This window comes from Rutilus rutilus (genome assembly GCF_951802725.1).
Source record: "Rutilus rutilus genome assembly, chromosome: 3".
Classification (NCBI taxonomy): domain Eukaryota; kingdom Metazoa; phylum Chordata; class Actinopteri; order Cypriniformes; family Leuciscidae; genus Rutilus; species Rutilus rutilus.
In genome coordinates this window covers 18,345,854-18,362,584 of record NC_140211.1, presented here as the reverse complement: position 1 = coordinate 18,362,584, position 16,731 = coordinate 18,345,854, and the positions used below count along the sequence as shown (strand labels likewise).

At 36.6% G+C, this 16,731-nt stretch overlaps 1 protein-coding gene across 1 annotated transcript; it reads right to left on the bottom strand.

Annotated features, from left to right (window-relative positions):
- On the bottom strand, positions 1-15,741 carry mtmr1a (myotubularin related protein 1a). Its single transcript, XM_084404836.1, has 17 exons — positions 15,451-15,741; positions 14,737-14,842; positions 11,689-11,712; positions 10,907-10,930; positions 9,798-9,876; positions 9,622-9,716; positions 9,395-9,499; positions 9,001-9,102; positions 8,827-8,910; positions 8,546-8,695; positions 7,547-7,735; positions 7,130-7,315; positions 6,626-6,832; positions 5,875-5,967; positions 5,589-5,706; positions 5,319-5,491; positions 1-1,235 (listed from the first exon to the last, which is right to left on the bottom strand). Exons 1-17 carry the CDS (start codon positions 15,573-15,575, stop codon positions 1,068-1,070), a joined length of 2,028 nt encoding a protein of 675 aa, XP_084260962.1. The 5' UTR covers positions 15,576-15,741; the 3' UTR covers positions 1-1,067.
- Between the last annotated feature and the right edge of the window lie 990 nt (positions 15,742-16,731).

Genomic DNA, 16,731 nt, shown 5'->3' with positions numbered 1-16,731 from the left:
TTTGATTCCTTTGGTTATTTATTTTTTTTAAATTCAGGTTGCAAGGGTTTTTTACGTGTAGAAAGAATAAACAGGGCTGCACAAATACAAAAATACATAATAAACTCCGTTTTTTTTAAATATTACATGTAATTGGCTTTTTAAACATTATATGGCATCATCTGTTCAAATGATCAGGGCTGTTTAAAGACCACTGGTGGAAACGGTTCTACGGTCTACTCGCAGACAAAACATTTTTTTTGCACTCATATCACCAAACATGAGTATATAACAAAGAATCAACAGTGGGTTAATATCAGATGGTCCTTATTTACCTTGTAAACGTACATTTCAGTAGTACAGGAAGTACAATAGTAGTGCAATATTAGGATGTGCACATAAAAACTTTCATACTAACAGAAAAACAAAGTCCAATGCAATATGTGGTTCCAAAATGGCAGTATTACAACAGCAGAATTCAAGAACCCAAAATGAATTAGTAAAACCTAATAAAATTATATTAAAACTTAAAACATAAACACATGACACAAAATGAGTTCATAGGCAGGGAAATAAATGTTATGTAAGATTTTTTAAATAACTAAAGTGATGTTAAAGGTTGTAGAGGTAATGGCACAAAGGCAGGCAAAGCTGAGGCAGTAAAGAAAAACTACTAGACAAAAACAGACCAAGTACAGTCACAAAGAAACATCGATTAAAATAGAAAAAACACTCATTATAAATTATTAAAAAGTATATTTACAAGTCAAGTTAAAATACTGGCCTATTTTTTTCAGAAACTGAATCACAATCAAAAGGTTCTCTGTTTTGAAGGAAGTCTACACTTTATAAAACACAACCGAAATGAAACTAAATTGTGTGGGAGACTGTCCTCCTTTTAGATGTTCATGCTAATTTTCACATGTATATACATGCTGGCCCTCTATACATCCTGCCAAAAGCATTATCCAGTGAGAAATGACAGATAGATTTAAATATCACATTATCATGTTTACTGTAACCAATAGATTCCTGCCACACATTCTGTTAATAATGAATCCTCTCTAATTTGAGCATTGCATTGTATGTTACACAGAGGAGTGTAGTGGTGTACCGCCATGTGTGGGAGAATACGCATGCTCTGATGAAGAGGAGATTGAGCGTGATGAAGATGCTTCTTTCTGTAACTCATCCACCTTCTTCTGCAGCTCTGCACGCAGATACAGCAACTCCTTCAGGTTCTGGTGTACAGGCATCTGAACACAAGTCAACACACAACCTTTCAGTTCCCTCGGTGTCAGTTATAAAATCTCTAGTTGGTTTTTAGTCAACAAGCATCACATGACCATACTTATTGTTTAAATACCTGATTTTGTAGTGGTTGCCCATATTAAGTTTGTGTTCTGGCTGTTACTTGGAACAGTTTGGTTCGGCATGAATAAGTCAAATGACCTTTATTTATATAGCGCTTTATACAATCCAGGTTGTTTTCATAGCAGCTTCAAGGTAATAGACAGGAAAGTAACGGTCAATGATGCAAACTTCATCAAAAATGAAACCAATTCTGCTGTAAATCAGCTCTACTGAAGACAATAGTGTCTTTATTCAGTTCAAGTCAGTTTAGTTTTGATTTAATTCAGTTCAATAAGTGTTGATGCCGCAAAATTCGTCAATTATATAAAAAAGTTGAATCAGCTATAAAGCAGCTCTACAGAAAACAGTGATGTCATCATCCAGCTCAGTTTTGTTCTCATCATATAGTGTCAGTGCAGTCAAATCAATAATATTGCTCAATATTAAGTCTTTTAAACCCCAACTAAGCAAGCCAAAGGCAACAATGGCAAGGAACCCAATCTTAGGGGGTGTTTACATGACACCGTTTTCAACTGAAGTTTTGGCCATTCATTTACACAACAACAGCATTTTGGGGGAAAATACGGCTGTTGCGGTGAAGGAATTTCCCTTGTGGTGATTTTGAGTGGCTCAATATCGCGATATTACTGCCTTTTTTATTTATATTATTATTATTATTTTGCTATATAAATAAGTCTTATGATGTGGTCAGCAGGCACGAGGACAAAGGAGATTCCAAAACAAAACAGGCTTTATTAATAATCCAAATACTCTGAATGAAAATGCAGGAACCACACAATGCATAAATGAGAACTGACCAAAAACAACTGAAACACAGGGTTATATAAACGGGTAGAACAAAAGGAAAGTAAACTAGAAGTGAAACTAATAGACAACTATTGCAACAAATGAGTAACCAATGAAACCGAAACTAAACACAACAGGGAAACAGGAACTAAAGGAAACAGAACAGAATGTCAAAATAAGGGCCCAGATGACAGAACAAAAACCTGACAATATAGAGCTGCATGATTCTGGATAAACAGAATTATGATTTTTTGTTTAAAATTAGGGCTGGGGGAATTAACGCGTTAATCTATGCGATTAATTTGAGATGTTTAACGCGCAAAAAAAAATTACACAATTAACGCAGCACTTTTTTTGGCCTCGTTTTAATGATTTCCTGTTGCGGCTGCTATTGAAAAGGCCGAAAATATGCCGTCCCGCCACTCCGTGTTTGGCGATCAGGTTTCATTCTCGCGCAGCTTTCATGAGCGGGTCTTTTCCGCTCGGTGTGTGCGCTGCGGTTTCCGTTCCGTGTGTGTGTGTGTGTGTGTCGGCACGCTGCTGCGCTCTCTGCTCAATGTTCCGCTCCGTGTTTGCGGAGTTCTGCTCTGTCGTTAACGGCTCAACTGCTCCAATCATGTACCGATCACGCACTGGAAAAGCAAAGTCCGCTCAAATAACGTGAAATTTCTCTGTAGTAGACTTCTGTTTGCAATAGCCCTACTGAGCTGGTATAGTCATGCTGGGCAACAATGGTAAAATGACCTGCTCTGATCACATACTCTGGTAATAATAGCTTTGTAGGACTATATTTTATTTTGATAATTGGTAAAAAAAAAAATCTGGGGCTATTTTCTGTTCCTTTTTTTCCTGTGTTGTTTAATTTAAAGGAGTCATAACCTGCAATTTTCACTTTTCCACGAGAATCAATGTATGTTATGATCGACTAACGATTATACACTGGCCGGGAAGCCGATATTTAAAAGTGAAGCGTTTGTTTACCTCAGGGTAAATAAACCAGCGCGCGTGCACGCGCACTCAAATACGAGATTTTGATTTCAGCTCCCTCTTGACGTCATGAGGTAGTAGGATATACCATATATGGACACCGCAGCAGGAAGCCCCCCTTCCCCTCTCCCCCTCATATTCAGTTCAGTCGAGAAAGATGGAGAAACCGAGTGCACACCGGACTTGCTCTGTGGTTGATTGCCATAAAAAACATGTAAGTGTGTTTTATCTCCCAAAATCGGACGAAACTATCAGGGACCAGTGGATGAAATTCATTTTTAATGACGCTGTCCCAACAACCCTTTCAACTGGCGTGCAGAGCCATATAGAGCGTCCACGACAGCCAAAACATCGCATTGATCTCGCGAGACAATAATGCCTTCAGAAATAAGGGTAAAAGTAGGTCTGTGTTTATTTTTTTTCCACTTTTCTTTTTTAGAAGGGCCTGAAAGACTATAATACAGCAGTAGGTATCCAATGTAATACTAGGTTATGACTCCTTTAATTAGGTGATTCTAAGTTTAAATGTTGATGATTACAAGCTTAGGGGAAATGCAATTAATTGCAATTAATTACACCAAATTGTGCAATTAATTAGTTAATTTTTTTTAATCGATTCCCAGCCCTATTTAAAGGGGACATATCATGCCAAATGCACTTTTTTAGCCCTTAAATGCATTTTGTTGTATATTTGGAGTGTTAAGAAGTACAGAAAATATGAAATTATTCTCTTCAGGTGCTTCGTTGATATCTTTATATTCTGTTTTGGTCATATTTTTCAACCTGTTCCGATTTTTCTGTTTTCTATGACGTTTTTTTGAACTATTACGTCACAGTATTTGCAGCGGAACTGCCAAATAAGGACATTGACTTCCGGCTCAACACTTCAAGCAATCCGCCATTTTTATTTCTCGCTGCAATTTGGTAGTCCAAGCTAAAGGATGCAGAAGTTACGAGAGGGTAAGTTAAAATGTTCGGTTGTTGGATGTAGTAACCCACACGCTTCAATACACCGTCTAATGTAGATGAACTGATGGCTGCACCCTCGTTTCTCTGGCGCATAAGGTCTATAGGCGCATAGGGCCCTATTTTAATGATCTGAAACGCAAGTATCAAGCGTGAAATGCAAGTAACTTTTATGGGCGGGTCTTGGGCGCTGTTGCTATTATACCGGCGGGATAAATGACTCTTGTGCCCGACGCAAATCTAAAATGGGTTGGTCTGAAGTAGCTTCATTATTCATAGGTGTGGTTTGGCCGTAACGTGAAATAAACCAATCAGAGCGACATCTCACATTCCCTTTAAGAGCAGGCGCGCTTGTTCCATGGCGGATTGCTATTATAATGGCGGATTTGCCAGGAGCACGCCAGGAGCGGTTCACAGCCGAGGAGACAGACGTTCTCGTCAGGGCCGTAAAACACAGAGAAGTGACATTGTATGGGGATGGGAGAAACCCACCCAAATTAGCTTCAGTTAAACAGGCGTATAAAAATGTGGGTAAATGTGTAAGCTAGATTTATGCCTATTTTTTCACATCTTCATGGACACAACAATGATTTCCCTCGTGTGTTAATATTTTTCCTTGTAATAATGTATGGTTTTCTAAAAATGAGAACTGCTGCGTCTGTGTGTAGATGAGATAAGCAAAGTGCATGCGCGTTGTGCACACACTACATTGATTATGGCCAAGCATGCACCCTTAAAATAGCATATGAATAACATGCGCAACGCGCCACTGACTTTAGACTAGGTTTTTCCTGGTCAGTGGCGGAATTGTTTTCTAAACCTGCAAAATAGCACCAGGGAACACTTACGCCGGAACACGCCTCCGCTTTGTTCTGAACCACCCCCGGGAGCGCAAGTTAATTTCCTAATTTACCGACAAGCGTCTGTGGAGGGAAAAGTCCGCTGTGCACGGGTGCAAAATAGGAATGATACATGCGTCGGTGTACAAAGTCAATTGCGCTGGGTGCAAGATAGGGCCCATAGTGTTTCTTTACAAAGTGACTTCGCCAACTAGTGGCCTGGCAGTCATAATACAGCGTTTTTAATATTTCCGTGGTTCTGTATGAACGGAGATTGTTTTGACAACGTTGTCTTCTGTATGTGAAAAACGCAAAGGAAAAACTTTTCTGTTTTAAGTACAAACGTACGCTCAAAGTAACCCTTATATTTGCTAAAGTGTTTTGCACCTGTGGTCTCATGCGGGGGTTCCAGCGAACGTAGTATCCAGCCCACAGCTCCAAATGTCTTAGACTGGCCAAGGGGTACAGCACATGGTTTTCATAGTCCACATAGAAGGGGTTGGTGAAGTCCTCTGGCTGGCTATTGATGTAGGACCACAAAGACACCGTCTTACTGTTCACTTCCTGAAAAAATATAGAACAATTTAAAAAAAAATCAGCTATGAAACATGCACGTCACCAAAACGCCACCCTCCCCCTGGATTGTCACAATGGTACATGCCTTTTCCACTCGCTCCTGTTCACTGTTGTAAAGGAATGTACCAAATAGGCAGCTGTAGAGGTGATCCAGGATGGTGACGAGGAAGAGCTCATTAAACTCGAAGGCAGTGGGAAACTGAGAACACATCATAAAGACAGCCACAGTCAGTTCAAAAACATCAATATCCATTTCATGTGAATTGGAATTTGGCTCAATGATAAATCACACACATAACATTGTAAATAATATTTCATTATCAATTAAAATAGCTAGTGATTAGATAGCAATAAAGGTACAGCTTACCTGTCTCATAATTTGCCAAACACAGTCTATGAACTGCACAAATAGAGGCGAGCGCTCAGAGTTTGCATGATTTTCATCTCCATGTCCAACACGCTGTGATATAGATGAGAGTAAGATTTTTATTTTTTAAGAAATCAATATTTCTATTCAGCAAGGACATATTAAATTGATCATAAGTGCCAGTAAAAATATTTGTTACTAAATATTTCTATTTAAAATTAATGTTGTTCTTTTGAACTTTCTATTTAGTGTATCAAGGTTTCCACAAAATATTAAGCAGTGCAAGGCTTTCATCATTGATAATAATAATGTTATTGAACACCAAATCAGCATATTACAATTGTTTCTGAAGGATCACGTGACACCAAGACTGGAGTAATAATGATGAAAACTCAGCTTTGCCATCACAGGAATAAATTACATTTAAAAAAATATTAAAACAGTTATTATAACAGAAAACAGTTATTTTTAGTAGTAACAATATTTTACAATATTACTGTTTTTACTGTATTTTTGATCAAATAAATGAGTTGAATAAATGAATAAATGAGTAAGCATAAGAGACTTATGTCAAGAACATTAAAAAATCTTTCAATTACATTATATTATATAAATACAATATTTTATATCAGGCCTAGAAATCCTTACACACTCAGACACAGTTTACATATCACAGATCTGATTGGATACATTTTATTTTCTACCCCCATACATTAGGTTCTATTTCACCAACACACTCAGCATCCCTCACCGCAGCAAACTTGTGTCCGAAGCTGATCCATTCCTTCTCCAGCAGCACCTGGAAGCCCCTGAGAGTCCTGTAGTAGGAGTCCAGCATCAGCATGGACAAAGAGGTGAGCTGAGCTGTGCGGTCCCAGCCATCACTGCAGTGCACCACCACAGAGCTCTTACTCGACTCAACCTTATCCGCAATCCGCACTGCACCCGCAAGCAAAAGCTACAGAGAGAGAGAGAGAGAGAGTCAACTGCTTTAAAAGCATCTAATTGTCTTGCTTTCTGATTCTGAATGCGGTTCAGCACTACTGACGCCCAGTTCTATTTCTGATGTACTTCAAGTGCTTGTGCTTCTTCTGACACAAAGAACAAATGGATTTGCAACGGTCGCTTTGTCGTGTTCAGTGTGGACATTTTCTAGCGGTTGTGGCGAGATGCGACAACGGTCGCATCTGGTGTAGAAACTGTGTCAGAAAGGTCTTGCATCATTTGTTTGCTAAATATCAGATATGCTGTTTACCCGTATGTACTCCAGCCAGTGTGTAGCATCTATGGCCGAATGCCAGCGAAGTTCATCGATGGTGGGGTAGACCACCTCCTTCAGCTTACGCAGAGACTCTCTCATAACATGAATGTTTGGGATCTCCAGGAAAATCAGCTCCATGCTGGGGTAGAAATTTTTATTCTCATAACCTCCATCTTTAGCCTGAGGAATAAAAGAGCAGAAAATACTGTAGGTAGAGAAGATTCCTGGCTTCCATTTTCATCTCCTGACTAGCACAGATGGCTACTGAATAATTCAAATTACATTTGTGGAAAACAACATGTGCGTTATGTGCGATAGAGACACTTAAAAATCTTTTTCCTGCATTTCCCTTCCCTCTGCAACATTGATGAACTGAACTGAAAAAACATCAGTCAAGGAAATCACTTTTACCTTGTGATTATCAGCCACGGTGTTCTGCCGAGCATCAAAAATGGTGAGTTTATGGGACTGTGCATTGGCATCCATGATGGTCTGGAGGTAATGCTCATCTTCCTTACACCGGCGGTCTGTCGGGCCCACCATGGGCTGACTACAGCGCACTATCGTGGCCTGGGTTTCTGGGTGGATCCATGACAGGACCTGAAAAAGGACATGAGGTACAAAAGTCCAGAATGCTTATAAATGCTCAAGTGCCGATCATTTAAATCGTTTTAGGCTTCTTCTGCTATTTTGGTGTTTTTTCTCCCCAGTTTTTTACCTGATACAGGTATAAGATATCTGAAAAACTTCCAGCATTGTTGACTTCATTTAGGTCTTTGTTCTACTGTTGTTTGTTTTTCTGCTTGCACTTAGCTTCTTTGTTCTTCATGTTACTATTGACCACTTGAATAATTATTGAGAAAATTTCACCTGTATTAATATCGACCGGCATCAGAAATTAACCAGGGCTCAGGGCAAAAATGCTACAAAAGTGAAGAAAAATGCCCAACAGGTCCTCGTACTGCCAGAGTGACCGGAAAAGGTTGGTAACCAGTGAGCTTTTAAAAGAAGCTTCTTATGCTCACCAAGGCTACATTTATTTGATCAAAAATACAGTTAATCAGTTTTAAAATAGTTTAAAATATATATATTTTTTTTATATATATATTTTAAAATGTAATTTATTCCTGTGATGGCTAAGCTGAGTTTTCAGCATCATTACTCCAGTCTTCAGTGTCACATGATCCTTCAGAAATCATTCTAATATGTTGATTTGATGCTCAAGAAACATTTCTTCTTGTGCTTATTTTAATTTTTGTTAACAGTTATATGTATACGGTATATTTTCAGGATTTAATGAATAGAAAGCTCAAAAGAGCAACATTTATTTGAAGTTAAAATATTTTGTAACATTATAAATGTCTTTAAATGCCTTGCTGACACAGCCCACAGACACACACGCTCACTTACCGGTATACGATGTTTCATTCTGAAAGAGGCCACTCGTTTGATTTCATCCTCTTTAATACTGGTTGGGGTAACAAGCAGAGCAGGGTAAGTGTCACACACTTCATAATTACTGTTGATCTTACTGATCGTCCAGCTCTCATTGGGCAAACCCTGCAGACAGTGTGGGGACAGAAAAATTAGAAAAAAGAACGGCTGAATGAAGCAGTATTATTCTGACTTCAAGGTTTCAGTCAAACTACTCTACTCTTTTTCTTTTTTTTTAAGCAATGTGCAAATCTCACCATTCTTTTATACTCTGCCACTGGATCATAAACCTTCCATCCATCCTCTGGAAATTGCTCTTTGTATTGGAAGGCGAATAGGGACTGGAAGAGAAAAAGGAGCAAATGGATTTGTGGAGACATGAACCAACAGCACTGGAACCAATCACTGCTTCGACAGGAGCCATGACGTACCAGCTCATTGGTCAGGGGGAAGGCATGCTTTGTCAACGCTTCTAAAATCTCCACATTATTCTGTTCCTCCTTTTTATAAGCAAACCTGGGACTCCTCATATCCTATTAAGACAGATCACAGATCATTAGCATGGAGAAATTACAGTTTTGGAGACTGAAATCAGACTAAATTATAAATCAGATCTATTTTTGGTGGTTGCGGCTTGTATTCCTCTGCTGTTGGCTTGTCAGTATCGCGGAATTACAATACTGAGGTTATCGCGACAGCCCTACCATGAATCAGCTAAGACAATAATTACCCCTATAGACCGTCTCTGTGTTTAATCCAAACACTGTGGGTGGATGTTTACTATGGAACAGACCCAGCATTTGGGTGGATGGTGGTGCATCTGACCTTACAGACGATCTCCATGCCACTAGTATTCTCCCCATGACTCTGTACACCGATAGACAACCTGCTGATGGCACCCAGGTTCACATCCAATATGAAAGGAGCGTCCTGCATGAATGGAACAAGACATCTGCTGAACTTGAATGTTTAATTTCATTGTGTGGCCATATTACAAAATATCAAGACACTACATCGATCTTGAAATGGACAAATAAAAAAAAGAGACGCACCCGTTCTAGACTGGCAAAGTAGAGTTTGTAGTCTGTGACTGTGAGTGTGCCGGTCACAGCTCCAGTAAAAGGACAGATATACATCACGTCTTTAACTGCAGAGACAGAAGAAAACAAATGTTACCCGACACGAGCAGATACAGGAAACAAGAGTCAACATGAATGATCCGACATACCAGTGGCTTTGATTGTCTCTCCAGGGACAAGTGGGACTTCATCCATGGGCGCTTGTTTTCGTACATCCATGAATACTTGCTACAGGGTAAAAAGACACCAAAACGTCTCAAAACACAAATAACCCTCATTTTATCACGCTAAATATTAGGTTCATACATAACCAATCAAAAGGTTGTGGTTAGCAAGATTTTTTTTAATGTAAAAAAAAAAGAAAAAAAAGAAGACTTTAATGCGAACCAAGGCTGGATTTATTTGATCAAAAATAAAGTCAACAGTAAAATTGTGACATATTATTACAATTTAAATAACTGTTTTTCTATTTTAAAATACTTCAAAATGTAAATTATAACTGTGTTGGCAAACCTCCGTTAATAACATCAGTCTTTAGTGTCACATGATCCTTCAGAAATCATTCCAACATGCTGATTTGGTGCATTTCTTATTATCACAGTTGAAAACGGTTGTACTACTTAATATTTTTTGGGAAAAACATCAAACAAACAGTATTTATAAAAGTCAATATTTTTACATGGTTACAAATAATGTGACTTTTGATCCATTTAATACATCCTTATTTAATAGATTTTTGAACGGTAGTGTGTTTTATCACATTAAAATAGCTGATACCATAAAGTCTAGGCTGAAGTAACGGCTTGACAGAAGAGAGAAGGAGGAGGGTGAGGGTAAGCAAGTAGAGCTGAAGCGAGAGAAACTTGCCGTAGTGTGAGACGGCAGTTCAATGTCGCAGTCAAACTGACAGCCATCTTCACCAGAGTCCTGAGACTGAGCAATGGCCGCAGGAGAAATACAGAATATGTGACGAAGAGAAAAAAGTTTGTTTAAAAGTTCCTGCAGTTTATAAAGAATATGAGAAACAGAAAGAGAAAGAATGCAGCAGAGATAATAGTTGCTCTTTAGGGTTGATAGGTCACATCCTCATTCAGAGACAGGAAGTGTGATTTGAGGAGACAGAGAACAGAGAAAGAAATACAGCTGCTCAGCCATCACTGCTACACTAGTACATCTGTGCTAATGCCAACTAAATAATTCAAATGTATGTTCTGATGTGTTTCTGTGCAGATCTCAGACTCTTGATCTTGAGCCTTACCCTTAGATTTGTCCTCCTTGACACCTGGAGATCACACATAGACATCAGACAAAAATGAGTTACAAACACACGCACTTTCATGAACATGTAAGCACAAAAGCACGCAGACTTAACACACATTAGACTAAATCTTAGCGAAAATGTCATATTTTACTCCAAAATCAAAAGTAAAAAATGTGATTTTGCAAGAAAAAAAAATAAAGCTTATTTTTTAGGACCATTAATATGTATTGAGTAACCTATATATATATATATATATATATATATATATAATGTAAAAAATAGAATAATACTTTTATTCAATGATGCATTAAATTTATTCAAAAGTGACAGTAAAGACTTTTACATTTGTTACAAAAAAATGGTAAAAATAGCAATGAACTAGATATTTTTTGTGAGCATGCATTTGATAAAAACAGATTTACATTAGAAAAGAGCAAAAGCTTGTCTATGGCAGGCGGCAACAGTTGTATCCTAAAAACAGGCTTCATTTTGTATGCAAATTATTATTATTTTTTTCTTTTGAATATGGTGTGAAATATGACCGAGACATTTCTTCATTTAACAGCTGGATGATGAACAGAGGACAAACACGTAACTGTACAAAAAGACAGTGTGCAAAACACGATAAGGCAAACATACTAAAACTACAGCAAGTGTGCACAAACAGTAGTTACATATTTGTGGTGTTATGTATAATCTCGAATTTATAACTCAAAGCAGGGCAGAGCAGTGGTCCTGTTAAAGCAAACTGACAAACACCCCACTACCATCACCCTTACCCTGAAATCTATCTTCTTCCCAACCTGTCAATCAAAAACACAATATCATAATGGCTCACTCTGAGACAAAACACTTAATACAACTGGTCCACATTCATTCTGAATACCATGTTTCCAATCTTAAAATTAATCTACTACACAGTAAGACAATAAAATATAATCTTTTTCATTTTAACGTAACTCAAAATTTCACTTCCAATCCATACGTTTATTTAGTAAGCAATAGTGTAATAAGTGAGATCATGTACAGTCAGCTGGTCATTATCACAAAACAAACCCATTCATGGTTCCTTATTAACACAAAATAAACCTCTACTGTGTGATAAGAACATTTAAAAGGCAGCTATATAACTTATGTATATATAACTTAAAACTCAATTATACAGTGAAAAATAATCATTATAAATATGTGTAAAATATTATTTGGAAAATATTTAGTTTATGTTTTTTTTCTACTTACTATAGAGCATTATTTATGTGTTAATTTTACAATAAGGTCTCATTTGTTAACATTAGTTAACATGAACTAACAATGAGCAAATATTCTTACAGCATTTGTTAATCTTTGTTGTCAGTTCACAGTGCATTGACTACTGTTAACAGATACAACCTTTGATCTTAAAAATGTATTAGTAAATGTTGAATCTAATCTATATCATATAACAAAAATTATATTTATTATATAATTTTTTTGCAATATTTTTATTTAACTCTTATTAATTTCTATCTATTTTGTATTATTTATTTTATTTATTAAAATTAAATATATATAAATATGTATATATATGTATATATATATATATATATATCCCTTAATCGCTGTTAAAAAAGGACAACACTTAAGATGTTTGGGGTCATTTTGACCCCAAACTTTTAAAGAGCGATTGCATAAGGAAATATAAATTTTTTAAATGGAAAACTATATATCATTTTTTTTATTTACTTCTCAACTATACATTTATGCTGTGTTTTTGTGGAAATTTTGAAGTTTTTTACCTATTTACTGCACAATTACATAACTAGGCCATAAATTGGCTCATGAAAAAAGATTTTTTAAAGAAAAAATCACTTAAATGATGATCTTAATTAAATCTAAATAGTTTTTGGACATTGCTCTATGTGTTAGGGATAGAATACTGACATCTGCTGGTTTGTGGAAAAACTTTAGAAATTATAATTAAAGAAAGAAATTGCCATGACCACATATATCCAATAGAGGGCCATAGAGACTCATTCATTTTCACTTCATTTTTCTTGATACTTAAACTTCTCCTCAAAACTTTATGATATATATTTTGTGAATATTTATTTAAACATTTTGAAATACATAAAAAATATGTAGTTTTGTCAGAGTTATAATTTGTTGTTGTTTTCTGATATATTTTGAATTATCTTGCTTTTGCAAATTATTATACATACATTTGCAGTAACATTACAAGTCACCACTATGACATGACTGTAATGTGTGTGTGTGTGTGTGTGTGTGTGTGTGTGTGGGTGGGGGTGGGGGGTGGTGGGGGCAAGCTTGTTTCATGTTGCATATGTGACATTTTTCAGATTTATGCCAGTTTAGTTGATTTTATTTGCCAATTTCTATAAAAATGCTCTCTGTTGCAGTGACATACGTGTGTGTTTTTGTGTGTTTGTGTGTGTGTGTATGAGATAGAAAGTTCGTTCCACTTTGGGTTTATGCTCTAGGACCAGACCTTTATTTAAATGTAAATTTTTTTAGATTTATGCCAGTTTTGTTTATTTTATTTGCCAATTTCTGTAAAAATGCTCTCTGTTGCAGTCACATACATGTGTGTGTTTGTGTGTGTGTGTGAGTGTGTGTGTATGAGATAGAAAGTTCGTTCTACTTTTTATTTATGCTCTAGGACCAGACCTTGGTTTATTTGTAAAAATTTTCAGATTTATAATGGATTTACTTTTATTTTTTTGACAAACAAAATTTTAAAAAGTCATTTTTTTCATTTTCCCATTCATTTTCAATGTGGGGTCATTTTGACCCCAAACAGCTTAAATGGTACTTTTTTTTTTACACACCTTTAGAACAACCAAATCAAGCCCAGTTTTTTTGTGCATGTTTAGATAGATTATTTAGGAAAAGTCACAGAGTTTCATGCCCCTGAGATGAAGGTAACACTTTTAAAAAATGAAGGAAAAGTCCATTGGGGTCATTTTGACCCCAAACAGCGATTAAGGGATATATATATATATATATATATATATATATATATATATATATATATAAATGACTTGACGTACATATTTTTGTGTCCAAGTGCATTATTTCCTTAAAATCATGACATACAGTATATCACTTTATTCTATAAAACCTATTTAGTTTGAATTCATTTTAAGTACATTTAATTAATACATATTGTTTTGTTTTGTTATTTTAAACCCCCAAAATGTCAGGTGGTGCAAATGTCCAAACAAATGTACAGACTAAGAAAACTATTTAAAATGGTGTCTTAATAATAAGGAATTAAAAACTAAATACTATGGCATCATTTTAGGTTTGAAACCTTTCATATAATTTTATAATTTCATATATTTTAATAAATATCAGTAGGTTTAAAGCTGTTGAGATAACTGAAAAACTTTTGTCCAGCAATTTGTATTTTCTCAAATGCCAGGGTGGCAAACATGGCTCTTTCATTATGAAATGACAAGGTAATTACAGTAAACATGATAATGCATGATCCAGAGGAGCCCAATTGATACTTGAGGCAGAGTGAAAAGGTTTGTAGAGCTCTCTCAAATACTGGTAATTTTAAGTGTGGGTAGGCTTGTATATTTTCCATGTCAGGTGGTATAACTACAGTATATATACATCTATTTGGTTGTATCACCTGTCATAAAAACAGTCAAAAATTTAATTGAAACACTCTTATTATAATTTTTTTTTTTTACACTGTTTTCCCCCAACACTTCCTTGTGGCCCCCTGGGGGAACCCAGTTTGAAAACCCCCTGTTCTAGACAATAGGGGTCTGGTTTAAAGTGAGAAACTTCCTTAAAACACCCTAAAGTGAAAAACACACCTTGCATTCACGGGTCATGGCTTCTGGAGGGACACCGCCAGAGATCTGGCTGGAGATAGTGGCCGCTATCAGCTGTTTACACCATTCCACATGAGATCCAGATGGACTGTATGAGAAAAACAAGTAACACATAACACACTTAAGCAAGCACTTCAGTCAATGCATCTGTCATTATCTGTGATGATGAGAAACTACTGACTCCATACTGGCATAGTTAGATGCATTAATGTGCAGTGCTGACATCCTGTGGTCTGTAGACTAAAGATGACAGATGGTGATATGAGGTCAGAGAAACAGTCTGATCTTTTAAAGCTGAATAATTAAACAACATGTATTGCACTTCTTCCATCCAGGCTTTACTTTTTTTTCTTCTTTTTTTTTTTTTTTTGCTTCCTAGGTGTTTTAGTTAATGTATCACTTCTTGGTAGCAAAAGCAATAACCTCAAAACGATGATGGGAAGATGCAGGCTGTTTCGGATGGATAGAAAGCATTCAGTTTTAATGAATATTGTTTTGATTCTAGTATTATTGGAGCAGAAATAAACTATAGTGTACTACAGTATATAGGGCAATATTTTAACAATAGGTATAATGGGGCTAATCTGCCCATCACAACAGGCGTGCCTGTATAACGCGCGTGGACACCGTAAATCGCTTTTTTAACGAAAAGGTCACATAAAATCGCACATTTGAGGATAAAAGGACGACATGCACCTGTCTGATGAATCCTCGCTGTCTTGTCGAGATACAGGGATTCCTCCTCCGAGCATTTGAGGTTTTCGCGGCACCGGCGGCAGCACCGGACTGTCCGAACCCGACAAATGCTGCTGTTTCTCCATTTCCCAGCTTCCCGAGCTCCGTCTAGTAAGATGTGACGGTCTTTAAGCTTCCTCCGGTCCGAGAGCTGAATTTCTGTGTTTAGGAAGTCATCTCTATGTGGCTGTACGTGTGCAGAAGTCTGTGGTTGTCTCTCTGCTTCCTGCTCTGTCTCTGCTGCCGCTCGCTGACAAATAGCGTTTCTCTATATTTATGTCAAGGAAGCAGCCATGACGAAAACCCCCTCCCGCCATAACCCATAATTAGATCGCAAGCATATCGGCGCATATACACTGTCTGTGCTGCTGGGTAGTAACGGATTACTTGTAATCTGGAATGGATTACGTAATCAGATTCCAAAAATGAAGTACTTGTCATTAGATATTACATTTTCAAAATACTCGTAATCAGACTGCAGTTACTTTTTATTGATTACATAATTAATGTTATTCTCACAATGGCAGTCAATATTAAAATTTCTTTCTAAAAAAGCATTGTATGCCTACATTCAGAACAGCCACGAGCCACAGCATTTGATCACTGCATTTACAGAAAACATTTCACTTTTAGGAAGTGTTTTCTCAACATTTCATATTTAATCAACTCCAGACATACATATTCATTATTATTTGAATGATCACTCAGTGAGTCATACCATGTATTAGCCTACTGTCTTTGGAAGGCTTTTGTCTTTTAAACACATTAAAATGTACAAATTCACATCATTTTATATTTACATGCAAAGCAGAAATTCTCCAACTTTTTTCATCGGAAACTCTTTGCCTAATATATACTTGAAGTACCCCCTGAGATTTTATGTTAACAAGTTATGTCAATAAAAATGAGTTCACAGTTCTCTGATGTCAGTTAATGGTCACATGCAGGTAAACAATTTATTACATTTTTTTAATCTTTTTTTAGTAAGTGGTTTATTTTTGTTTTTATTTAAAAATTATTTTTAAAAAACGTGTGCGTGTGTGATTGAATTAATAGCTTTTTATTAAACTCACGAACCCTAGTCTGGAAAACCTGACGTAAGTAGGCCTAAGGGTAATGGACATAAGTAGCAAGTGTGTGTGAGCATTTGAATAGGCAAAAATGTATGCACCTCTTGATGGCAATATGTTGTGATGTTATTTCCATCAAGAGGTGCATCCATTTTTGGTCAAGATCTTGTAT